We start from the raw sequence: 26,182 nt of genomic DNA on the forward strand, positions 1-26,182 counted from the left end.
TCATTTATTAGCCTTGATAATAGTACTAAGTTTATGAGAACCTTAGCCCAACTAAGTTCATATGATACTTAATTTGGTAATAATAATTTTTAAGTTGGACTCCCTGTAAATATTATTTAATTTTTTTTTTAATTATTCACCGACTAAAGTTATAATAGTAACAAATTTTCTTGTACTCTTTTTTTACCCACACTTATATTATTGCATATGAAAATAGAACTTCACATACAAATGATGAATAAAAATGACATAAGGTTTTTAGAGATGAAAATTGTTGTTTCTCTATAGTTCAAGAACAAAAAATGTTATTTTCTTTATAATATATTATAAATAAATATTGTTATAATTCAATATTTTAATGAAAGTTGTCTAATCCCCCTATTTCAATTATCCATTTATAAAGTTGATTATTCTCTTAGAATTTATGTGTACGTATAACCTCAAAATAAAAAAATAATTTACATAAAAATAAACCGTGTTGACTATCTTGAAACTGTTTTCATCTCTTCACTTCCCCATCCCATCTTATCAAGCTGGCCGCCGCCCCTCTTGTTAAAACGTATCTCATGTGGAAAATATATATGGACCGATCGGGTGAAATATAATTCTCGTATTTGATAATTACGTGTTTAATTTTTATTAATATTTTATTTGATCCAGTCTATCATATATAATTATAATAATGTGATTTGTTAGCTATTATATATGAGCGGAATTTACTCAGATTACACTCTCAAAATAGTGAAGGTGATTATAATAATTAATTAAATAGCATTATAATTATGTTGACTGATTTGATTAATAGAAATTTATTTATAAATTACATTAAAATTACTATTAAAAAGTAAAAACAAAAATTACCTTAAAAATAAAAATTAAAAAAGAAAATTGATTTACCAATAAATAATAACATTAATAATTAACCTTTCTTGTTCATGCTAGCTATCTAGCTTCTTATATATATAATTAATGACAAAAACATTGACCTAACTTCTTCTTTGATACTTTTCATCGCTTGCCTTTCAAGCACTCTTTCTCCCTTTCCATCTCCCAACACAGAGACCAAACTAAACACCCCATTCTTGAATGTCCAGACAGAGGTAAAAACCGGTTGGTTTTCTTTCTGTTTCGAGGAAATTAAGAAAAAAAGTTGTGATATATATTTGGTTGGGCCGGCATGGAAAGGGTAGATGAGATTATAGGGAGAAAGTTATTGAAAACGGAGATCGAGGCTGCATCATTATCGCCGGAGATGGTGATGGCCGGAAGACGGCAGGGTTTGGGGCCGGCGGCGGGGATGACGTTGAATACTATTACACCTTGCGCCGCATGTAAGCTGTTGAGGAGGAGATGCGCGGAGGAGTGCCCTTTCTCTCCTTATTTCTCCCCGCATGAGCCCCACAAGTTCGCCGCCGTTCACAAGGTCTTCGGCGCCAGCAACGTTGCCAAGATGCTCCTGGTGAGTGGTTTATTAGCCGCAGGTTGTTTAATTAGTTGGGATTAATGATACAATCTCACATCCCTAATCTGGGTGTGTGGTTGAGTGGAAATGACTCATTCATCCTTATAAGCATATAATCAATCTAACTATCAGCTTAGACTTGTTAGATGGAGCAATTTGATATCAGAGCCAGACCAAATGTCATGAGTTCGAATTTAGGTCACCTGACTTTGGATCTGAAGTGAATGGAGAAGAGTTCGGAGTGTGAGCTGTCAACTATAGATTTTGGTTTGGGTGTCTATTGATTGTAAGAGGTCGATCTGTGGTGAAAAAAGGGTTACTTAGGTCTAAAGGAATGGTTATTTTTGAAGCAGATCGAGTTAGGGTTTTGGATTGAGAGTTTCTTTATCTCATCTTTTTGTATGCGCAGGAGGTGCCGGAGGGCCAGAGGGCGGACGCGGCGAACAGTTTGGTGTACGAAGCGAACGTGCGGCTGCGGGATCCGGTGTACGGCTGCATGGGTGCAATTTCGGCTCTGCAGCAGCAGATTCAGTTCCTACAAGCGGAGCTTAATGCGGTTAGAGCCGAGCTTCTGAGGCATAAATATCGAGAAGCCGCGGCCGCCGCCGCCAACAGCATCATCACCTCCGCGCCGTCTGCGGCGGCCGCTTTGGCGGCGGGAGCCGTCTCCGTCGTCGAGTTGCCGCAAGCTCCGCCCACACCTACTCCCCCGCCGCCGCCGCCTCCCCCATCGGTGCTTGTTGTTTCTTCTTCTTCGTCGTCCTCTTCCACTTCTCCGCCGTCTTCCGCTCCGTCGTCTTTGTACACGCCGGCTTCCACCGTCGCAAGCTTCGGTACCATTCAGACCATTAATATGCCTTTTTTTGACTAATGACACTATAACTCATTTTCATTGTGTTGTTAATACATTAATTAATAATCTTTAATTAATCGGTAAATGTTTATTGTGTTGTTTTTCCTTCGGTACAAAATTAGGGGATAAATGTTTGTATTTTAGAGACTTTGAATTTGAGTCACAAGGATACAATTATATTAGAGAATGCTTTGTCACCATTTGATCTTAGTTAAATGATATTGTCTTCAAGATTAAAAAAATATATATATGGGGTAAATGTTTGTATTTTAGAAGCTGAAAACTCAGTTCTATATATCATGCATGCTTGATTATCTAACACTTCAGTTTAGGGTTTTCTCAAGAATATATATAGATTACAATAAAATTAAAAATCAAAGTTATTTATTACAAGTATGATACTTACAGTAGCTATACATCATGCATTGTTTACTCTTTGAGATCATAGACTTTAGGAGGATGAAATTTATGAATGAGAAAGCTAAGGAGGCTCTGATTCTGATGAGAATTGAAGTCTTTATTTCTGTGGGAAGGCTTTTAATTTCGATCACATGATCAAATGAGAATATGGTTCTCCTAAAAAGTGATGACTGAGCTCAATCGTTTACCAGTGTTCATTAATAATTAGGGATTTTAGTTTTAAAAAAAAAAAAAAAAACTTTTAAGAGTAGGTTAGAGTTCATTTTATAATTATTATAAATTTAAAAGTTTAGTAATCATATCATAAGATCATAACATTGATTTCTTAATATGGATGGTGTGGATGTCTTCATACTTTTATGTGAGTGTTTTCACATAAATCATCCCCAGACCCTACTCCACAATTTATCTCTCTTCTAGTGGTTCTTGAGATTGGGGGACAACCTATATGATATTCTGTGCCATATGATATTAAATAATTAGTGTGGTAATTAGTGAGTATTAATGAGTAGCAAATTATATTAAAGGACATGGCCTGGGGAGACAAAAAGTATATATGGTGTTTCTTTAAAGTCTTATTTTCTATCAAGTGTTGAATTTCAGGCCAGAAACATTAAACATGCATTAAACATAAATGGTTAATACATCCCCTTTTGCATGCTCTACAAAATTCATACCTATGTTTTTTTTTTTTTTTTTTTTTTTTTTGGTAAGATTTGAATTCCGCAAAACTTACTTCAAATTACTCAACCATATATTGATTCAAATGAGAACAGTGTTTCTTGTGCATATTCACTGTTATATTAGGTATGTAAAAATGCATCATATAGTGTTCAGAAATGTATCACACCGTACACCAAAAAAATGCACATCTAATGGTGATTTCTGAACACTTTGTGGTGCATTTATGCGTGCCTATAATGAGTAACCGTATATATGGCCGTACGAAAAGCACTACCCACACGGGAACCTGATGATATATATATATATATATATATATATATATATATATATATATATATATATATATATATATATAAGTCAAAAACCAAGAGTAGCCATCCACCTATAGCTTGCCAACTCCATATATATCAATGTTAGGTTTCCCACCCCTGACACAAGAAACACATAATATGGGAGAGGAGAAGAAACACATAATATTTTATATTTTTTTATGACTAAAAAAGAATTCTTTTAAAAACAAAATTTTGCCACTGAACTTAATTAGCATGAAAGTCAAACTATCTAAACTTGTAACAAGGTTATTTAATCTGTAACATATTATATTTTGTGATTTACCTACCTCCCCTAAGACTTTAGGACAAATATAGTAAGATTTCTTGAAATTGAAGTGCAATTCTTTGATAATGAAAATACTTAAGTTTAAAGATTTTAGGTAAGATGTTCAAATCTAATAAATCGTGCGTAGTTAAAGAGTATATTTTAAATTAAATTTTTTCTGTGTAATTAAAAGTAAATTTTTTTGACTACGACTCAAACGGAATCTATATTAGCATCGCAGTTATTGAGAATACTAGTTATCATATGCCACCAACAAAAAAAAAAAAAAAAAAAAAAAAAAAAAAAAAAAGTTGAGCCAAGAATAAAATTTAGTATTTTTCAAACGATAGACAAAGACAATTACAACGTGGTAAGGTTTTCTTGGCGTGTGGAGCTTATCCAGACTAGGACAGTAGCTGATATGCAGGCCACTCCATTCATTAGCATAGCTAATAGCTAGCCAAATAATATTAGTAAACTTCAAGAAAGCTAAGAAATTAAAGCAACAAAGAATTTTTTATTTATTTTATTATTATTATTATTATTATTATTATTATTATTATTATTATTTTGTAATTTAGTGACATATATTTATGACTTTATGATAAGATATAAGATATAGATTTGATTTTGAATTTCAATTCATTAGATATACTTGAAAAACACATTAAAATCAAGTAATATGACATTGTTTTAAGTCTTAGATGTAGCATATATGGTATTAGGTTTGGTGGGAAGAAGCGATATTATTATTTAGTTATCTTTTGCTTCACTCTTCCCTTATATAGTTAACATGGTGTTTAAACATAGTTCAAAAATTTATAATTTTGTGATATAAGTATAAGACTCTTTATAATAAGTCTCGAGATCGATGGATAGATCCAACAAAATTCATATTGCTAAGGCATCACATGGTACTTTTGGCAAGTTTCAGTGAATTAGTTATTTTTTCTTTTTCTTTTTCTTTTTCTCATTTTTGTACTCTGCTTGATTCTCGTTTTGCATACTATAATTGAAGTATTAACTTTCATCCTATATATCTATCCATCTACTATACTATATATATATATATATATATACTAATAAAAGCCCAAGAGAGTTAAGCCTATAATGGGTAGAAAAAATGGCGGTCACAGATTTTAATTAAATGAATGGCTCAGATTGATTAAAAGATTGATAAGATTTAAATTTTACACTAAAATTTCCTAAAATACCCACACGCCGTTACTAATTCCGTTAAAATTTTAAGAATTGCCGTTAGTTCACCATTAACTTACTCATTGATTTGAATTAAAAAAAAAAAAAAAAAAGGTCTTAGGTTCGAACCTCATCCCAATCAAAGTTGGCATAATTAGTACTCTATTTTACTCTTATTAAATTATATATAAATAATAATTTAGTAGCTACAACAAAAAATTATAGATATGCATTTATTTAATTTAGAATTATGTGTCCACAATGTCTTTATTCAAAAAAAATTTATTCATTATCAATAAATTAAATAAGAGAAATAATTGTATTAGTTATATTGTCTTTATTTTTCTACAATATAAAAATTCTTTATATTCAAATTTATTAATTGATTATATTCGCTACATTGTCCTTACAATGTCTTAATTCAGTGAAAAAAAATTATTCATTATCAATAAATTAATTAAGAGAAATATTTTCACTAGTTATATTGTCTTTATTTTTCTCAAATGTAAAAATTTTTACATTCAAATTCATCAATTGATTATATTCACTACATTGTCCATTATCTTTTTTTGTGCACTATTTTTCTAATTAAATATCAAAGTTATAATACAAAATAATGCTATATATTTATTTACCAAGTATTTTATTAATACCATGAAAAAATTAAAAAAAATATATAATTAATAAAGTCAACCATATTAACTACTTGAGAGATTTTGTGACAAAGAGAGTATTCAAATCACATAACAAATTGAAGTGAGAACTACCTTGCAATGTCCTTGTTTGACAATCAGCAGTTAGCGCGCGGATTATATTAGCGGATTTGACCAACGAATTTATTTAATTATTAACATTGGGTAGAAAAAAGACCGCCAAATTATTAAATCAAATGAATGGTTCAAATTGTTCAGGTTTTAATTTTTTTTAAAATTTTTCTAATTTATCCTTAATTATATGATTATCCATTTAACTTTTCCGTTAAATACCGTTAATTCACCGTTAGTCTAATTATAATATTAACGTCTAATATAGAATTATAATTACACCATTAATCTAATTCTAATATTAAAGTCTTAATAGAACTTAACCACAAATCCTAATGTCGAAATCTCATCAAACAATATTAGTATATATTTAATATTTTATGCACTAATTTTTATTTGTTCTCCCTTATGTCCCGTATTTGGTTTCAACCATACCTATACAATTATTTTATTGACAATTATAATCAATCTTGACTATATTATCTTGCATTTGTAAACTTAGAATTACCTATTTAACCCGCACGGGCTTAGCTCAATGGTTTAGTGGGCAGTATTTGGGAGAAGAGACCAAGGTTTGAACCTCGGCGGCGGCAGTGCGGGAATTATGTCCAAAGTGGGCAGATTCCTTGTTCGCACCGGCATTTGGTCCTGTCTGCTGAACCATTGAGTCACCGTGATTTACAACTTCCTACAATGCTCTGTCGGGTCAGAGTGTGGGGGGCCCTTGGGGTAGGGGACTCAACCTTTGGGAGAAGAATTACCTATTTAAATACGCAAATTCAACCTTCAATTATCTATGCATGAATAATTTCAATATAATCTTGCCTTAATATACTTTAAAGTACTTATTTAAAAAAAAAAAAAAAACATTGGGCATTATCTCAATCGCGCAATGCGCGTCAAAAACTAGTATAAACTATAATGTCATGGAGAATCAACGAACTCAGTGATAGCACGTGCTGCATGCCATCTTATCTTATAATAATAATAATAGTAATAATAATAATAATAATAATAATAATAATAATAATATATTCATTTATTCAATCTCAAGGTCTTAATTGGCTGTCAAATGACCTCAAAAACATCATTCCAAGAATCGAACTATACATACATGATGAGTTGACTTTATATATATAATATATAATATTATATATATATATATATATATATATATATATATATATATATATATATATATACACACGCACATATACACACACTCACACACATATACACATTCTAAATTTTTATTCTAATAACCATACATATACCTATAAAGTTAAGAATATTATGCATATTAAGTAGTCTTAAAAGATATACATGATCAAGTGAGTGGAATATAATTTTAGTATTTAATAGTCATGAGTTTAATTTTTGTCAATATTTTTTAGTCGAGTCTGTTACATTGACACGCTTTTGAGTAGTGGTGGCGGGTTTTCCACGTTACCAAAAAAAGTAATAATTAATGCATTGGGAGATGTTTACAGATTTTGGAAACAACTATAACCCATTTTGATATTTTGATCATAAATACAGGATTGGAAAAACTACTATTTGTAAGTTCTAACCACGGAAAACCTTAAGTTCAAACCTTGGATAGTTATGCTGTGCATCCGTATGCACCATGCATGGTGCATACGGATGCAAAAATGACGTCGTTTTATTAAAAACGCGCGTCTCCCCTTTAAAAAAAAAATTCAGGTACGACTCCCATAAACAACATTATGTTGTTCATTCATTCTGGAATTTTAGTTCATAGATTATGGAATTTTAGTTCATTGATTCTGGAATTACAGTTCATCGATTCTGGAATTGTAGTTCATCGATTCTGAAATTTTAGTTCATAGGTTCTGGATTTTAGTTCATTCATTCTGGAATTTTTAGTTCATAGATTAGATTCTAGAATTTTAGTTCATAGATTATGGAATTATAGTTCATCGATTATGGAATTTTAATTCATATGTTGTTGCTGGGAATCGAACCTGAATTTTTTTTAAGGAGAGACGCGCGTTTTTAATAAAACGACGTCGTTTTTGCATCTGTATGCACCATGCATGGTGCATACGGATGCACAAGATAATTTGCCTCAAACCTTGGTCTCGATTCTCAAATACTGTCTACTGAACCATTGAGCTAAGCCCGTGTGGGCTGCTCATTGCTATTCTGATTACACATTAAAAAATCCTTTAAATAATATTAGAGTCAGACACATACAAAAAGTTATGAGTTTGAACCTCTATCCTACTTTATGTTCATGTTGCACACCATAAAATATAAATGTGCAACCAACCATCAATCTATATATACTTATAGTTGCTCGCATGAACAGCTCAACTAGTCAAAGGGGTGAAGTTTGAGAAGAATGAATATATACTTATAGTTAAGACTAAATACATTGATATCGAAAAGTAAAGTTTTTACGTCATCCAATGAAAATTGATTATATATACGTTTTATAATAATCCAAGTTGTACTAGGCCCAATATAGAACTTATTCGTTGAACATTAGCCCAAATAGATATAACCTTTCTTTGACGAAGAAAAAGCCCAATCATCTTCAGACGGGCGAGAGACAAATAACGGATACAATAGCTTTTCCGGCCACCGGTTCCGGCAAGTTTTCTTAGAACTAAAATGGCAATCCACACAAGACACAATACGCATGAAAAGTAAACACCCAAATCTTCTTTTTAGAAGAAGAAAACTAATAATGCATGAAAAGCAAATTAAACACCCCAAATTAAAGCTGCGCCGCGCTGGCGGGCGATCAGTTTATTTTCCGGCAATTGGTACGGATTTGGCCGGTGGTTCCGGTGAGCGGGCTGAGGTTCCCCATCTTGACGATGGCTTTGGCGAAATCGGCGGCGAAAGTGAGAGGGCGGTTACTGTAAGCCGTGACCTGAGAGTCAGTGGAGCCGCCGCTGAAGAGCTGCTGGTCGGAGTGGAGAAGGCCCTTGTTGTCCACCAAGGCCTTGAAAAAGCCGTTGTCGAACGCCACCGGACTGGTGGTGTCGAGCGGGGAGAGATTGTCGTCGTCGCCGGTGCTCGGACACGACGACTTCAACGACGTCGCGAACGATGCGTCGATGTTGCTCTCGTTGTAGGCCCGTGTCCTGAATGTTGAACACCTAGCTTGCCCAATTGTATGAGCTCCTATAAATCAATCCAGATATACACATTAGACCAAAGTACTGGTCAGATTGATTATTTCCGGAGATTTGTGTTAAGAGTGAGAGAATATATGAGTTTATAAGGTCATAGGTTAGACTAACTAATTGGTTGGATTCCTAATCTCTCTTAGGGAGCGCCAATTAGTCTGATTAGACTTAATTCTCATTTGATATGATTAATGTGCAGAAATATATAGTACCTGAAAGGACAACCATTTCTTTGTCTGTGAAGCCTTTATTAGAAAAAGCAGAAACAAGGTCACTGAGATCCATCAGAGGAGATGGTATATCATTGTTTGCATCATCTAAACTCGCTGTAGAAGAATCTCTTCTCCCCAGTTGAACCACCCAAGAAGGACCTCCCAACTGAAGAAACAAAAAAAAAAAAAAAAAAAAAAACAATACATTACTGATAAGACACTTAGAAAAACGTAAAATATAAATAAACAAATTACAGAAAGATAATAAGTAGACACAAATATTTTTTGCTTGAAAACTATTAAACATATATACAAGAGTATAATTGAATTGCTGTGCAAAAATAGAAATTTGGAGAAAGGGTATATATTTAGCTTACTACTGCTACAGAGTCTCGAGCAGCAACGGCTAAAATATCTGCACAGGAAACAACTCCCGGACATAAACTCTCCAGTTTTGACTTCACTGTATCAATCACTTCAAAACCTCTAGCTGATTTTGAATTTGCTAAGGCAGTCTTCTCTCCGGTAAAAGTCGAAGTGTCATCTAGAAGTATAGACGCATCACATCCCTATAACACCGAATCAAATCACAAAAGTTAATTTTTTTTGATTGATGGATCAAATTAACAAAAACCCTAAATCCATATATGCATGCATGCATACACACTGCATGCATATGGGATATGATCGAACTAACAAAAACCCTAAATTCATATATGCATGCATGCAAGCTCTATATATATAATCAAAAAGAGCGTTTTCAAGAACATGCATTAACGAAACAGTCGTGAAAATGAAGGCGGAGCAAAGAGGCTCCCATTCGATGTTCCTTCGCCACGGCGTCACTTATGACGCTTTTAATGGTGGAGAGCGCTTTCGGGCATGATTTCGAGTAGTAGTCCGATGACAGCTGAGCAGAAACCAGTCCGAGGAACAGGGAAAACACAAGCAAGAAGCAAGGTTCCGGTCGCCGGAGGACAGCCGCCATGACTAAATCAAATTATTAGCAATATAAGAGTAATTAATTAAGGAAGTAATTATATGAAGAGTAAAAGGAGTTGATGGTGCAGCTAGGAGAAGTTGGGCTGAATTTATAGATGCTGCATGGATTAATTGTCTCTGACGTCTCCACTTGTGATTGAGGACCAAACAATCTGACTAATGACAACGTTATTATTATTAATTGGTTTACAATCAGAAAAACTAGAATCTTAACATATAGTGCTTTGGTCGTAGGTGTGAATTGAACAAGTTTTGTCCAAAGATTCTGATAAATTATTCAAACATTATTATATTTTTGTTCTTTCCTACCATTTTTTTTTTACCTTTAAATTCATCAGAGTTGAAGTCAATAATGTCCATATTCACTTCATGTATATTGGAGAGCACCCAAACCTAATAACTCAGAAGTCAGACCATTCTCTCTATATATCATATTTTCAAACAATCAGAAAAATTATTATTTAGATAATCACAAAATTCTAAGTTCAATCGTCAATCAACTATGAGTAACCTAGTGTGGACCTTAGACTAGCAATTGCGGACTTTCCAGTAAATCAGAAAAAAAATTATTATTTTGAATTTAATTTAATTTAATTATTTCACTTAAATTCATTAGAAGTCTAAGTTTTTTTTTTTTTTTTTTTTTTTTTTTTTTTTTTTGTGTTAATTAAGAATGGTAAAAGGTCAAAAAAGCTCACACTAGCAGGAGTTGGTGGGGGCAGCAGAAACAATATAATCTTAAAATACAGTGATTGAGTGCAAATTTCTCCCTTTGAATTTTATGCACAAATGACAAAACCAGTAGTCAGTATTTTTTATTAGTGCCCCGGAGGCAACAAAATGGGTAAAACATGATTCTCGTATTAAAAGTTAAGTTCATCAAGTTCGCCAACAATTTATTAGTTGAGCTCGTCATCGCATCGCAGGGGTTCTTCTTAGTGCGATTTTATCCCTCCCGGAGTATTGTGTAGGACCATGCATACTACGGGGTGTTTGGTAAATACTAAATAGCTGTTAGTTGATTGACAGATTAGTGAATTTGATTAGTTGATAGCATTAACTGATTGTAGAAAGATGTTTGGTAAATTAGTTGTTAGCTGATAGCTGATTACATACAAAATGATTTTTCTTTAAAAACTGATAACAAATATTGTTTTGACAATTTTTATGAATTTTAGCGTTTTGGAACAATAAGCTGTTACGAAAAAACTAATTAATCAAACACTAATATTTATTATTTAATTACAAACAATTAATAATGGTCAAACAAGATAAAATTGACTTATAAATTAACTATGTTATCAAATATGACCTAAAAAAATATTATTTATGAATTATGAGCTTTATTATCATATTTCATCATGAGTATATATATGCACATCATTTTCATTTTTTTCACTTCTCACACTTTCTTTCTTATAACCCAAACACAAATAGCATATAGTCCTAGGTGTGAACAAGTTTTGTCCAAAGAATCTGGTAATTACTTAATTTTTTTTTATTATTATTGGTAAACTCCCAAACCCAATAATTCAAAGAACCTTCTCCTCTATATACATGTATCACACCTGCAATCAAATAACGTAGTAAATTAATATTTTTTAATTTTAATTTAATTCATTCCACTTGTAATCCTTTAATTACTTTTAAAAAGTCTGAAATTTTGTATAAGATTTAAGAACGATTAAGGTCCAAAAAATTTACACTTAACTGATTTGGCTTTCCATATACTAACTAACATTTTGCAACACTCCGTTAGGCCATTAGGGGCTTCTGAAGGTTTTTAATCAATTCGAGGCATCATAATGTGAATATTTAATAAGTAATTACAAACATTAATGTATGTTTCTAAACAATTAAACCAATTGAATAAATTTAAATCAAACAATACTTATAACATCGAAAAAAAAAAAGTATGTCTGTATATGACATTTTAAAGATAAAATTATCCCAATTCTTACACGCATTTGTGCATTTGTACTCCAAGCTCCATATTTCAAATGTCGACCCGGAATTTATCTGCACTGTAGAGTCTGGGCGAGCTAACGAGCTCACAGTGTGCAGTGGCTATGGCGGTCTCGTCTTTACGCCTCTCAATCTCTCTCCGTCCCCCCACTCCTTTCAGGACCCTCCAATTTACAATCCCTCAGAAACGTTTAACATTGTTTGTTTGCTTCTGCTCTTCATCTTCGGTAGCGCCACTTTCTCTCGAGCCTTGCACCACCGCAGAAGTTGTAGCTCCGCCGCCGTCTAACGCGCCACACAGAATCTCCGCCGCCAAATGGGAACCTTTCCGGAAAAAGAAAGTCGTTATGCGAGTCGGTTACGTCGGCTCCGATTATCGAGGTAGCTTACTCTTCGCTACGGTTATCTTTTCTGTTTGTTGTGGTTTGAATCGGATTAGACGTTTCTTACCTCTTAAGAGTTTGCATTTTGGTAATTATTAGTGGTCTGTGTTGAATTTTGGCGCAGGACTTCAAATGCAAAGAGATGTGCACGCGCTATCTAGTAAGAAACCGTTTCTCGAGCTGGAATTATATTTGAATGCACTGTTTTCTGAGTTCATCCTTGTTTAGTAGTCAATAACTTGAAATTTTGGGGGAAAATTTTCTGTTGTTTAACAAAATTTGGGATTGGAGTTGTGAATTTTCTCAGTGATAAACATGATAATTGAACACAATTGTGCTTGTATGGATTATGGATGTATTTATGTAGATATGTAGAAAGCAGCTTTTGACTGCGTAACTTCTCATCAGCCTAGCCAGCATGGCAGCATAGATGGGAATATGGGGTTTTGCTAAAGCATTACAGTTATGTAATGCAGCCATTGAAGGTGAATTGGAAAAGGCTATTTTCAATGCTGGTGGTATTAAAGATACTAATTTTGGGAATTTGTACAAAATTGGCTGGGCAAGAAGTAGCCGAACTGATAAAGGAGTAAGCTGCACTTTGGCTGCGCTTTTTCCATGCTTTCTTTTGTACCGTTTACTCTGCACTTCTCCTCTGAGGTTATTGCTAATTTCATGTACTTGTATTACACATCAGGTCCATTCATTGGCTACTGTTATATCTCTGAAAATGGAAATCCCTGAGCATGCATGGAAGGATGATCCCAATGGCATGGGTCTTGCTACTTGTGTGAATTCTTATCTCCCTGAGAGCATCAGAGTGTTCAGCATACTGCCATTGCAAAAGTGAGACTTTAGTTGTTAATCATAAATCTTGAATATATGTGTCTGGAACAAAATCTTATTTTCATGTATCAAGAACTAACAATTTGCAGAATTTTAATTTTTTATGGTCAAGAATGGCAGCTTAAGTTTCGTTCATTAGGTATTAGTCTGGACTTTCAGTCTTTCATTGACTGAATGTAAAAGAACTTTCACGCTAAAAAGCTTTTATCTTATGTTGTGTCATATTATTTTATATGTTTTGTAACCAATGAGGTGTAAGAGAGTGTAGTTGACTGGTTGAAAGAAATCAAGTTTATGTTTTATCTTCTTCACCTCAAGAATAAAAAACCACATTGTCTGATAGTCAGTCATATAAAGCAGCATAAATGTGGAGAGCTGTGTACCATTGTTGAAGTATGGATTATTGATGATGGGTTGTATGTCTCTCTGATCTCAATCACTATGAACTTTTAGCAAGGGCCTTTTTTTTTTTCCTGATTAGTAGATGATAAAGCTACTTGTGATGGTCTCGTGATCTTTGTTATTCTCTGACAAACTTTTATGTATTTATTTTTTGTGCATTCATCTTTTCAATCATTTTTTCCTCCTCGTAATGTGAAAGTGATCCTGTGTTACACATTGTGATTGTTATTGTGGTTTCATATGTTAAGATGATTTATTTGTTAATATTTCACTTACAGGACATTTGATGCTAGAAAGGAGTGCAATGTTCGCAGATATTCTTATCTTCTTCCTGCCGAAATTATTGGAATAAAGAACAACTCAACCTCATCTGAAGTTGACTGTCATTTATCAGATTTTAACAATATATTAAATGCCTTTGAGGTAATTTATTTTTCTGTGTCAAAAAATTTCTTTTCCTTCTCCAATTAAGTTCCGTGTTCATGCGATGTGTTATCAAGTTCTTTTGCTATTATTTGCTGTGTTGGTGGGCGATGTTTATCCTTTAAAATATGTAAGATGGGCAAGATAGTCAATGTAACTTGCCTATTCTCTTAACCCATCTGAGTTTCTATTCATCATAAGAATACATTAAATGAAGAAAGTAAAGTTTCTACATTCTGTTATTGTTATTATTCGATTTAAAATCATTGATCTATAAATTAACATGACAATTGGATTATTCGGTTCTGCAACTAGCATGTTATAGTATGCGACCATTTATGGGGAATGAGTAATATGTCATTTTTCAACCATTTGGTATTTGTGATGGGGCTGCAGGGTGAACATCCATTCCACAACTATACTATACGATCCAAGTACAGGAAACAGCTTCCTACTAAAACCAAGAAAAAAGATAACAGAGAAAAGCCGTCTCAGAAAGAAGCAATGTCTGAATCTGAGGAAAGTGATGTAGATGAATCCTTTGCAGCACAGGATGTTGTGACAACTGTTGAGGAAAGGACTGAGAATACTCCACCAGGGATCCATGATAATATGAACAATCTGGACGATCAAAATCCCATCTTGCCAATCCGTGCAAGATGGCTATATGAAACTGACGCCAGGGATAAACTCAGTTCTTCTCATTTCCGAAAGATATTACATTGTAATTGTGGGAACTTGGAGCAGTTACATGGTATGAATTATGTGGAAATCTGTGTCTGTGGAGAATCATTCATGTTACATCAAGTAAGTGTTTTAGTTACATAGTCATTAGCTATGCATGCATCTTTCCTGATTGATTTCACTTGGATCCCTAAAGGTTTTGGTCATTAACACCTGGTCACCTGGCTGTTCTAATAATTACACCTAGGCCCCCTAAGCTTTCATTCTCTATTTCACTTTAGTCCATAGTGCATATTTATTTCCCATCATGCCCCTATCATTTTCATTGCCATATTTTACAAAAGATTAAGCACTTCATTTAGTGTGTTAATAAGGTGTCCAGGTGTAATTTTCATAACAAGAAATGATTCAAGTGTTTCTGGCCTGAATCTCAGGGACTCCAATTGAAATTATCACCTTTCTTTTAATCCATTAGTACAATTCTTGTTTCCAGAATTAATGGATTTGAATATATTTGGCTCTACACATGCTGCATTTTCTCTTCCATTTTAAAATGATTCTCTGTCACAACTTGTATCTTTCACTCATTGTCTTCAAAACTAAGAGGTTTGATAAGTATGAAGTTTTTTTTTGTTTTTTTGGGTCTTAATATATATTTGTCATTGGTTAAGAATCCTCTATTCTGAGTCACTTCTAGTAGCTTGTGGGCTCGCGGAAAGAAGAAATATCTCTGTGAATTTTCTCAAACTAATTTCTGTTCTTATTATGCAGTTAATATTACTTTCAGTTGATTGAGTTTTCTTGATTCATTGCATTTATCCAGATACGCAAAATGGTAGGAACAGCGATTGCAATAAAGCGCAACTTGCTACCCCTGGATGTTTTAAAATTGTCTCTTAACAAGTTTTCACGGATTGTCCTGCCCCTTGCCCCATCAGAAGTTTTGATTTTGAAGGCCAACAGCTTTGCTTCAAGAACACTACCTGGCAACATAGCAAGACCAGAAGTGTTGAGACTGTTAGAATCCGAGGACATTCTTGAGGCTGTGGATCAGTTCTACAGTTCCACAATGTTACCTCAATTATCTAGATTTTTGGATCCTTTAGCGTCTCCATGGAGGGAGTGGGTAGCACTTCTGGACGCAAACACAAGTATACCAGAATGCCAATTGGAAGAAGTTAGGACTGGATGGACTGGATGGAAACTACAGATGAAAAGCAAAAAGAAGCCTTTGTCAACATTGAATTGAGGTACATCTACAACCATTCAGTAAGCTATATTTCAGCATACTTCTACTCCTACTAGTACAATAATTCTAAGGTGTCAGATTTACACCGGGTACAATTCAAAAAGTTTTGAGTTGTACAAGGTACTGTGGGTACATTATGGGTACAACCCAAAAAGCTTTTTGGGTTACACAGGATACTGTGGGGACATTACCTAGTACAACCACACATGCATTTTGGATTGAACCCAGTGCAAAACTACATGCAAATCAATCAACACTGTAGACTTTCCTCAACCATAAACCACCTTTCACAACACCAAAACTGTCATTACAAGCATTAAGTGTATGTGAAGTCTATGACTGTATTCATGTTTATGTAAAATAATGATATAAATTTGCCAAACTAGTAGATAACAGCCCCTATCAATCTTCTAAACCATCATTAACTAAGGAATGACTACTTATTGCATGAGCAAAAGTTATGCATTTGAGTTTGGATAATTTGATGGATTTGGAGGGAACCATAATAGCTTCTTTTTTTGGGTGATGAGGGAAACCCGGGTAAATCCCACCTTGTGGCCTAGCCGGCAAAGGACCACAAGTAGGTAAACAAACCAAGGTTGCTATGCCAATAAGCTGCTCTTATTGGGAGTCGAACTTAAAACCTTGTGGTTACCAAGCTAAGAGCCCGACCAACTTGGCTTAGGTTGCCTTTCAACCACAATAGCATCTTGATCTTACAATGTATTGCTCTTTGGATGCAGACAGCAAATGTATGACTCGGATCAATTCTTGGTGGGAATGAAAAGCTTCTTGATAAGCTCTACTCTGCTATCAGCCAAGGAGCAACTAGCAAAGCCAATGACTTGATATGAAACCAGAAAAATGAGAACACATTCCCCAAAATTCATACTACTATGTTGTTGTTAGCCATTACTAATGAGTAATGAGACACTGACATGATTTTGTATTATATACGTATGTAGTATCGTCCCATCCCGGCCATAATGCTTGCCAGATTATTACACAACACGTACATACAGACAACAACTCAACAAGCAATCTATTCCTCATCATTTCTTAGGCCTAGGAACTAGGAATTTATGGTTTGACAATGATGTTTGAAATTCTTGAGGGCATGAATATTGCTACGTGCAAGATATTCCATGCCCGTGATAAAACATGAAAGCTCGATTAATGCAAGTTATTGTGTAGATCATGGTCCACTGGTCTACGCAGTGTTGTGTGGACCATAATAAAAAGTACATTATTCGTGTATTGAATGTACATTATTTGATAGTATGGTCCACACAATAATGATTGCACGATTTAGTATGTCAATTGGTCAAGCTTTATTGGTTTTGGACTAGTCAGCTGATTTTTTATTTTTATTTTTATTTTTTTTTATGGTGTCAATCATCGATTTTGGATTAAGATTGACATCTGTATTCATGATTTATACTTGTTTAATAGCGTGTAAATTATACATGATAGGTCAATTTGTACCAGGAAGGTTTTGTGAGACAAGTCCGACTAAGAAGGTGTGGTAAGAATTGAACTTTTGACCGAGAATTATGTTCCATGTATTCACCTTGACATCAGTCCTGATCTCACCTCGACATCATTCGGATAGAAAAGAACATTAAAGAACAACAGACGGTACTAAACATATCAAATACTTTGGGTCCACTAAGGTGTATATATGATGGTACAGCAGGGTGGGGCGGTAATTGCGCCGTTCTAAGTCTTCATTTCCAGTCTTCTAAGTAAGGTAACGTCCTATGCGCCGGCCATTTGACGTTCCCACGATACATTTTGTCATGTTACATTGTTACTACAAATCTTTAATTTTTTTTGTTGTCCAAAGGTATCCCTCCAGTCGATAGTAAGAAAACTAATCCTCCGTCTCAACGGTCAGCACACTAAGTGGTAGGGGACTACAGATCTTTAATGATTAAGCTAAGTGAATCCATAAATGAGAAATTATACTAATAATTTTATTTTGTTAATAAACTCTAATTTACTCGTGATAATATTATGCCACAAGATAAGGAATTAGGAGATAAGAGTATATTGGTTAGTGAGTATAAAGTGATCGAGAGCTTGGTGGGCACTAGGAGGTTAAACAATTCCGATTGTTAAAAGGGCTTCTTTATGCTTGTACAAATGGTAATATGGAGTAGATGTCTAAAGTGTACAAGTATAAGTCCAATAATACTTTACCCTCTGTTATTTTATTATTATTATTATTATTTAAATTGAAGTAGATGTCCAATCGATTTTATTATTTTTCTTACATTATTCCGGAATATTTCGTCAACTATTTATTATTCTTAACTTATCCATTGATTTTTATAAAAAAAAAAAATGTCTTAGGTTCGAACCTTATCTCAATCAGAATTGACATAATTGTTGAACATATAATATGAATATGTTAGGGTGTATTAAAAAATATAATATAAAATTTAATATAAACTTTGGTTAATCAATCAATAATTCATTTCTGTAGGGAGTGGCAACAAGAGGAAGTATGGTTCACGTCAAACTGGTAAAATTAATAAGGTTCTGTGTTGCAAAATCTATGTTTGGGTACTATCTAGTGAGACCGGGTGTTTTCCTGTAAAATTGCTATTGCACCGGTTAATCAAACATTTCTACCACAAGTCATATTTATGGATTTTTGAAATTTTATTTACTTTTATAGAAAATTTGATAATATTGCATTGATATATGACAAGATATCAAATGATATTTTGATAACAATTTTTTTAGTTTATGTTAGTGGCATTGATATATGACAGGATATCAAATGATATTTTGATAACATTTTTTTAGTTTATGTTAGTGCTTAACTTTATTAGGTCTTATTAGATTTGTAGAGGTAGATTAGTAGATATAATAATATTATAGTTACGAATTTACCCCTAATTAAATGAAACCTACCTAGTCAAAAATAAAAAATACATTAAGCGACATTAATCATGCGTCTTTTCGCACTTTTTTTTTTCCACACTTCCACCAATCATTTTTACTCCTTATAAGATTATTCAAAAACAAAGCCCCTTTACCAAATCCATTTTCTCCAAGAAATCCAAAAAGTAGGCAAATTATACTCTGTACTAGGAAACTAGGATCTATATTAAAAAAAATGAATTCACGATAAATGTTCAATTTTAATATACTAATGATTCATTTTTAATATACTATAAATTTATTTTTAAATAATATATTAAAAATAAATATGCAATATACGAAAAATAAACTTTAAAATGTAAACATTTATATAATACAATAAAAATAAATCTTTAATATACTAAAAACGAATTTGTATGTTAATCGTAAACCTTATAATATTAGTATTGACTATAGTCCACGATATAATAGACGGAAAGCAAATCAACATCATATCATATTTGATGGTCGAAACAGAAACCCCGCTATCTTCTGTTGGTCTCCAAAGTCAATTTCAGTAGGCTTCCTCTTGTAAATGATTTCTACACTACCAAAACCTCTACAACACATCATATATATATATATATATATATATATATATATATATATATATATATATATATATATATTATATTTCATTTCACATGTTTAGTTTAGTTATCGAGACTTACATAAATTATTTGGCTTTGGGAATGGAGCAGGATTAGTCACTGAACCCTTGACTTTGGAATGGAGTAGGATTAGTCACTATGTTCGACGATGAAACTTTGAGTATACTAAAAAAAAAAGAAGTAAATATCACAAGTAAAAAGAGTAATACTTTGCATTCGATTCTTTTTATATTTTGCTATTAAAACTCTTCTCCATAATTAGGGGTGTGCACAATTTGATAAAAATTCAGTAAATTAACCGAATTGATAGATTTTAGTCAATTGTATTTTTAACTGAAATATTTTAGTTCGGTTGAGAATTTAGAATTTTAATGAATTTTGATTAACTGTTAATTTGGTTCGAAAGTGTCCGAAATCCGAATCATTGGTGTATATATATATATATATATATATATATATATATATATATGTGTGTGTGTGTGTGTGTGTGTGTGTGTGTGTGTGTATGTGTGTGTGTGTGTTTTAATAATTCATAAATCATACTATATATTAAGCTAGTTTTTCAAATTTTTTTCAATTTTATATTGATGTAATAACCCGTTTATGATGTAAAACTATAAATTTTTTTTTTTTTTATTACAAATCTTAAGGATTTTTAACCATGACTAAAATGTTTTTGTTAATTTGTTAACCGATCAATTAATTGAAAAAAAAAATCAATTCAGTTAATTAAAAAATAAAATTTTCAATTTAATTAATTGTTAAAATATTTTATAAATTTATTTAACTTGATTTGCTTATTATTTATTAATTAAATTAACTATATACTGATTAATATACATACCCAGCAATACCATACGACAGCAGTGACGCATGTTATATCATTAATACTAATAATAATTCCTAATTAAAATAGTACATAATCTTGACAAACAACGTACGCAGTAAAAAAACAACGTACGCAGTAACCTTAATTACTGCTAGCTATAGGCTATGGCTTCTACGTACTATAACGGTAAACGGCGTTTAACCGCCGTCCCGTTTTACGGTTGACCGTTGATAGGTTGCCGGTGAGAATAAAAGCTTCGAGTTCTCGCATGGAAGACGAGGGCCAACAGCGTTCCAAAGGAGCAGAGACAACCCCAGATGAGAAAGGTGGTGTGAAAGCAGCTGGTTCCCATGCAGGTTCCGGTGCCGGCGCCGGAGCTATGGCGCCGGCCTTCTCTCTTGTAGATGAGGGCGGCCATGTCGCCGAAGAGGAAGGATCCGATGGGGATGTTGGTGACGAGGATGTTGTGGTTGACGCCGAAATTGTGGGCGCCGAAGAGCTCCGTGGTTGTGGAGACGGCGATGGAAGTTATCGCGCCGGCGCAGATTCCTATCACGGCGGTGCTGACGTAGAGAGAGATGTGGCTGCCGTGGAGCAGTAGGAAGAACGCGCCACACATCGGCACCATCGTGGCGGCGATGCTCGCCGGCCTCGATATCCTGTACTTGCTCCTGAAACAACATATAAACAACAAAACATCATTAACTATTCGAGTTTGGTAAATTCTGTAATCCTAGTAGTAAAGGATTATAAGAAAATAAGACAACTTAGATTATTTATTATTGTGGTCTAGTTGCATAGCTATAGCCCCTCACACCAGAGGTTTCAGATTCGAACTTGGGACCAGTACGGGCTTAGCTCAATGGTTTAGTGGGTAGGAAAAGAGATTAAGGTTTAAAGTGTCTAAAGTGGACAGATTCCTTGTGGACACCAGCATTTAGCCTTGTCTACTGAACCATTGAGTTACAGTGATTTACATAATTTCACATGCGCTATCTGATCGAAGTGTGGGGACCCTTAAGGTTGGGAATTCAACCTTTTGAGACAAGATTCGAACTCGGGGACATTAACTCTTAGGTCGAGAAAATATGTATGAACAGCATAATAGATACTACATTAAAAAAAAACAAGAAGGCAAGACATCCAGAACATAACATGTGTGCATGGGCATTTAATGGCCGAATAAATTGGACCTTGAATTCTGTCAACTAACAAGTACGACGCCATTAATGCAGATTAAGAGAGGGAATGATGAGAGAGAGAGGGAGAGAGAGAGAGAGAGGTTAGGTTACTTTGAGAAGTAGTCATAGAGCGACGGAAGAAGACGACCAAAGAAACTGAGCGACGACGACAGTGAGACCAACGTAGAAGTCTCCGAACTGCCACGCGACTCCGCTATTTGTCCCAAGTTGTTCATGTACACTAACCCAAGCGTCGCCCCAAAGAAATAAACAAAGAAATATAGCCAAAAATCAATTCTTGTCACCATTTTCTTTGCCCCAATCTCCTCCCTACTCCAAATCCCCTCCAAACCTGCATGCCCTTCTTTTGATCCCTCCAATGATAATGGCAGCGGTGATGATGATAGTGGTGGTGATAGTGATTGCGTGGCACCAGATGATGCTAATCGCGGGCCAAGATGGCATTCATTTGATACTGTCAATAATGATGGTGGTAGTGATGGTGATACTGGTTGCGTGGCACCAGAAGGTGGTGGTGATCTCGGGGCGGATTGTTCGTCCTCGCTCTGATTATAAACTTTCATGTCGTGCCTAATCCAACACTTTCTCTGCCACTGTTCTTTAAGCTCCTCAGCTATGGGGACCACGACGGGGAACACCAACCAAACCGCCATGCCCGTCAAGCTCAGGTAACTCGGCAAGATTCTTGAAACGCCGGCGGCACCCAAGCTTGTGATCACGGCGTACACCCCGGTGGCGATGGTTATCACGAACATTATACTGAACCCGCCGGCCAGGCTTCTTGATCTTCCGATCTTGATATCCCTAGCCAGCGGCGCCGCCACGGCGGAGACCACCAGCGGCAGGGCGGCGTTGAGGAGGAGATACGTTTTGGCTCTCTCACCCGCCGGAGAAGACACGTTCACCACATCCACGATGTCGGTGAAAATCTTGGCGCTTAACCCGACATAGCTCGTCGATAATCCGACGGCGACCTGGCGGTCCAACGGGAAGTTTTTAATGGCGACGATGTAACAGACGGTGTTGATCCAGCAAATGCTGTTCCCCGCCATGGCCGTGAGCAAGAAAACCTGCCAGAAAGACAGGGAAGTGATCTGGTTTATGAGGAAGAGATACTGGACGCCATAGCCAATGAACCCAAGCGTGGACCCAATCAACAGCACCACCCAGAGCGGCAGATACGCCGCTGCAACGCCGGAAAACCAGCCGAAAAGCTTCCCGGCGTCATTGGCGAACGCCAGATTGTTGAGCTGCACCTGAGATATGGAGAGGAGGTGTTTAAGCCGGGAAGAATACGCCGGAAAATTCAAGTTGCTGCCGTTCACTGATTGCAGCCATATCGCCGCCACTAAACTCAGCCATTGAAGCGCCATGGATTCAACTCAATTCTAACCAAAATCTTTGAATTTTGGCAGAAGAGATGAGGGTAATATAATCCTAGCTAGATAGCTAGAATTTCTTTCTCTTTTTCCAAATGGGAATGTTGAATGTTAAAATGGAGGCTCATAGTAATAATGAAGGGGAGTTAGAAGAAGTAATGATGGCTAGTGACGTTGATTATTAGCGATGTATGGGGAAGGCAATATAATTGTGGTGATTAACAGGAAAATGTGTTTTCCTTTGAACCACCACTCAAAACTACTGTCGCCATATTATGACATGTTTTAAGACTCCCCAAAATTTTTAAAAAAAAAAAAATAATAATAATAATAACACCAAATTTTTTTCCAAAATGCTAAGATAGTGCAGTGTGCAACTATTAGTAAATTCAAGATTTCGAGACAAACCGGCACGGACTTAGTTCAATGATTTAGTGGCCAGTATTTAGGGTTGGGCCCATAAGATTCTAAGTTCGACTCCAGCCGGGTACTGTCAACACTAGTCCAATGATTTAGTGGGCAGTATTTGGGGACGTTATGCCATGGAACCGTGTTCACCATTCATGGTGAACACGGTTCCAACGGTGTTAGTACACCGTTATCTTTTTTTTTTTTTTTCTTAATTAATTGCGTGATTTTTCTTCTTTATTTTCACATTTTTCGGTTTCACTTTAATTTGAGGTGAACAAAGATTTCGGACATTAATAAATTATGAATTCATGCCTACACATTCACTTTGGAACCATGCCTACACATTCCCGTCCGAAATCACGGACATTCATAAATTATGAATCCATGCCTGCACATTCACTTTGGAACCATGCCTACACATTCACTTTGGAACCATGAGATTATGAATTTTCTGTTATAAGATTATGAATTTTCTGTTATGAGATTATGAATTTTCTGTTATGCGATTATGAATTTTCTGTTATGCGATTATGAATTTTCTGTTATGAGATTATGAATTTTCATTACATTCATAATTTCGGACATTCATAAATTATGAATTCATGCCTGCACATTCACTTTGGAACCATGCCTACATATTCCCGTCCGAAATCACGGACATTCATAAATTATGAATCCATGCCTGCACATTCACTTTGGAACCATGCCTACACATTCACTTTGGAACCATGAGATTATGAATTTTCTGTTATAAGATTATGAATTTTCAGTTATGAGATTATGAATTTTCAGTTGTGAGATTATGAATTTTCTGTTATGCGATTATGAATTTTCATAACAGAAAATTCATAATTTGATCAAACGCGCGCCGTTAACTCCACATCCGCGAATTATTATTATTATTATTTTTTTGCCTAAAAACGACGTCGTTTTGCCTTGTGTTCACCATTCTCGGTGAACACGATTCCATGGCATAATTTGGGGTTGGGCCCATAAGATTCTAAGTTCGACTCCAGTCGGGTACTGTCAGTCTGTCAACACTAGTCCTGTCTAGTCCTTAGACAAAGCAAGTCAGTCTGTCAACACTAGTCCTGTCTAGTCCTTAGACAAAGCAAGTGGGTGGCCGGTGCGCACAAGGAATCTGCCCACTTTGGACATAATTTTCACACTGTCGCTAATGGCATGTTTGGTTCATGAATGCCTAAGAATGAGCTATTACCTTCAGCTTGGGAATAGCTTTTATATCGCAAATACCAAAAATACACTTTGCACATTATATAATATTTATATTTATTTAATAAATATAATGTATTATATAAATGTATATATTTAATTAATTATAATTTTTATCCATCAATCTATCAATATATATATATATATATATATATATATATATATATATATATATATATATATATATATAAAATTAACTGTATAAGACTCCTTAATTATGAAGCATTGACTCCTAAATTAAGTAGCCTGCCCATGTGCATGCCTAGCGGATGAGCATTGCAATTGAAATTATGGAGCCTTGAGGCTCCTTTTATAAGAGCCTCAAGGCTCCATTATTTACTTCTCCAACCGATATGAGATAAGTGAGAAAGTAAATTAAATATAAATATAAATATGTATTTATATAATAATAATAATAATAATAATAATAATAATTATTATTATTATTATTATTATTATTATTTTCTCTCTCACACACACATGCATATACATGTATATAAATAAATAAATAAATAAATAAATAAATAAATAAATATATATATATATATATATATATATATATATATATATATATATATATATATATATATATATATATATAACATTCAGTATATCATAATCATATTTATTATTATTATTATTATTTCGTATAAGGGTATTTATGTCTTAAAAATCTATTCCATTTCTATTCCTTCAACTTACCAAACACTGGAATACAATTACTAAAGTCTATTCTTTCAGCCAACCAAACTACAGAATACAATTCTTATTCTATTCCTTACCTATTCCATTCCCTGTGGAATAGCATTCCTATAACCTCCAAATTCATTCCGTGAACCAAACTTGCTGTAATAGTACTAGTACAACCACCTATTTGTACTAATTCCTCATATGGCAATGATGATTAGTTATCTTCATCGGGTCCCAAAAAATAAAATAATGTCAACATCAGAATTTGAGAGTAAATATAGTATTTTCCTATAATAAATTGATGTTAACGTGAGAAAACAATCCTGGTGGGCTGCCGTTTCAATTATTCTGGGCACCAAAGAAGGAAAACCTGACTAGGACTCTTCTTACGTACTCTACATGGGAACACAACACTTCCCTCAAAGTCTTCACCTACTATACATCTCAGTTATGCATTGTAACACAAATTTATTTAATTGTTTCTGACTGGAAACAGGGAGCCCTTTTGTTGTCTTGTATGCATTTATTCTACCGTTTTATGGTACCTCCCAGAATCTTGCCAGCAGTCTGCAGATAGATGCTCGATGCACCC

At 34.3% G+C, this 26,182-nt stretch overlaps 4 protein-coding genes across 9 annotated transcripts; 2 read left to right on the forward strand and 2 right to left on the reverse strand.

Moving 5' to 3' along the window:
- Positions 1-988: 988 nt before the first annotated feature.
- On the forward strand, positions 989-2,458 carry LOC109159225 (LOB domain-containing protein 15-like). Its single transcript, XM_019307315.1, has 2 exons — positions 989-1,459; positions 1,872-2,458. The coding sequence occupies exons 1-2, from the start codon at positions 1,178-1,180 to the stop codon at positions 2,331-2,333; spliced, it is 744 nt and encodes a 247-aa protein (XP_019162860.1). The 5' UTR covers positions 989-1,177; the 3' UTR covers positions 2,334-2,458.
- Positions 2,459-8,499: 6,041 nt separating this feature from the next.
- On the reverse strand, positions 8,500-10,407 carry LOC109164069 (cationic peroxidase 1-like). The gene is made up of 4 exons (XM_019312826.1): positions 10,123-10,407; positions 9,728-9,919; positions 9,351-9,516; positions 8,500-9,133 (listed from the first exon to the last, which is right to left on the reverse strand). The coding sequence occupies exons 1-4, from the start codon at positions 10,336-10,338 to the stop codon at positions 8,748-8,750; spliced, it is 960 nt and encodes a 319-aa protein (XP_019168371.1). The 5' UTR covers positions 10,339-10,407; the 3' UTR covers positions 8,500-8,747.
- Positions 10,408-12,312: 1,905 nt separating this feature from the next.
- Positions 12,313-17,359, forward strand: LOC109164049 (putative tRNA pseudouridine synthase). Of its 5 annotated transcripts, XM_019312808.1 has the most exons (9): positions 12,313-12,698; positions 12,825-12,860; positions 13,177-13,289; positions 13,398-13,546; positions 14,227-14,371; positions 14,768-15,178; positions 15,879-16,311; positions 16,860-16,888; positions 17,048-17,359. In XM_019312808.1, exons 1-7 carry the CDS (start codon positions 12,422-12,424, stop codon positions 16,302-16,304), a joined length of 1,557 nt encoding a protein of 518 aa, XP_019168353.1. In that variant the 5' UTR covers positions 12,313-12,421; the 3' UTR covers positions 16,305-16,311; positions 16,860-16,888; positions 17,048-17,359. The 5 variants fall into 5 exon arrangements, with proteins under 5 accessions (XP_019168353.1, XP_019168348.1, XP_019168366.1 ...); XM_019312803.1 differs by lacking the exon at positions 16,860-16,888 and having other exon boundaries at positions 15,879-16,305; XM_019312821.1 differs by lacking the exon at positions 16,860-16,888 and having other exon boundaries at positions 12,318-12,698; positions 13,164-13,289; positions 15,879-16,305.
- Positions 17,360-20,725: 3,366 nt separating this feature from the next.
- On the reverse strand, positions 20,726-23,477 carry LOC109158452 (protein NUCLEAR FUSION DEFECTIVE 4-like). Of its 2 annotated transcripts, XM_019306363.1 has the most exons (3): positions 22,275-23,477; positions 21,968-22,241; positions 20,726-21,346 (listed from the first exon to the last, which is right to left on the reverse strand). In XM_019306363.1, the coding sequence occupies exons 1-3, from the start codon at positions 23,248-23,250 to the stop codon at positions 20,890-20,892; spliced, it is 1,707 nt and encodes a 568-aa protein (XP_019161908.1). In that variant the 5' UTR covers positions 23,251-23,477; the 3' UTR covers positions 20,726-20,889. The 2 variants fall into 2 exon arrangements, with proteins under 2 accessions (XP_019161908.1, XP_019161904.1); XM_019306359.1 differs by having other exon boundaries at positions 21,968-23,476.
- Between the last annotated feature and the right edge of the window lie 2,705 nt (positions 23,478-26,182).

The sequence above is a fragment of the Ipomoea nil genome, unplaced genomic scaffold (genome assembly GCF_001879475.1).
Source record: "Ipomoea nil cultivar Tokyo-kokei standard unplaced genomic scaffold, Asagao_1.1 scaffold0302, whole genome shotgun sequence".
In the NCBI taxonomy this organism is placed as follows: Eukaryota; Viridiplantae; Streptophyta; class Magnoliopsida; order Solanales; family Convolvulaceae; genus Ipomoea; species Ipomoea nil.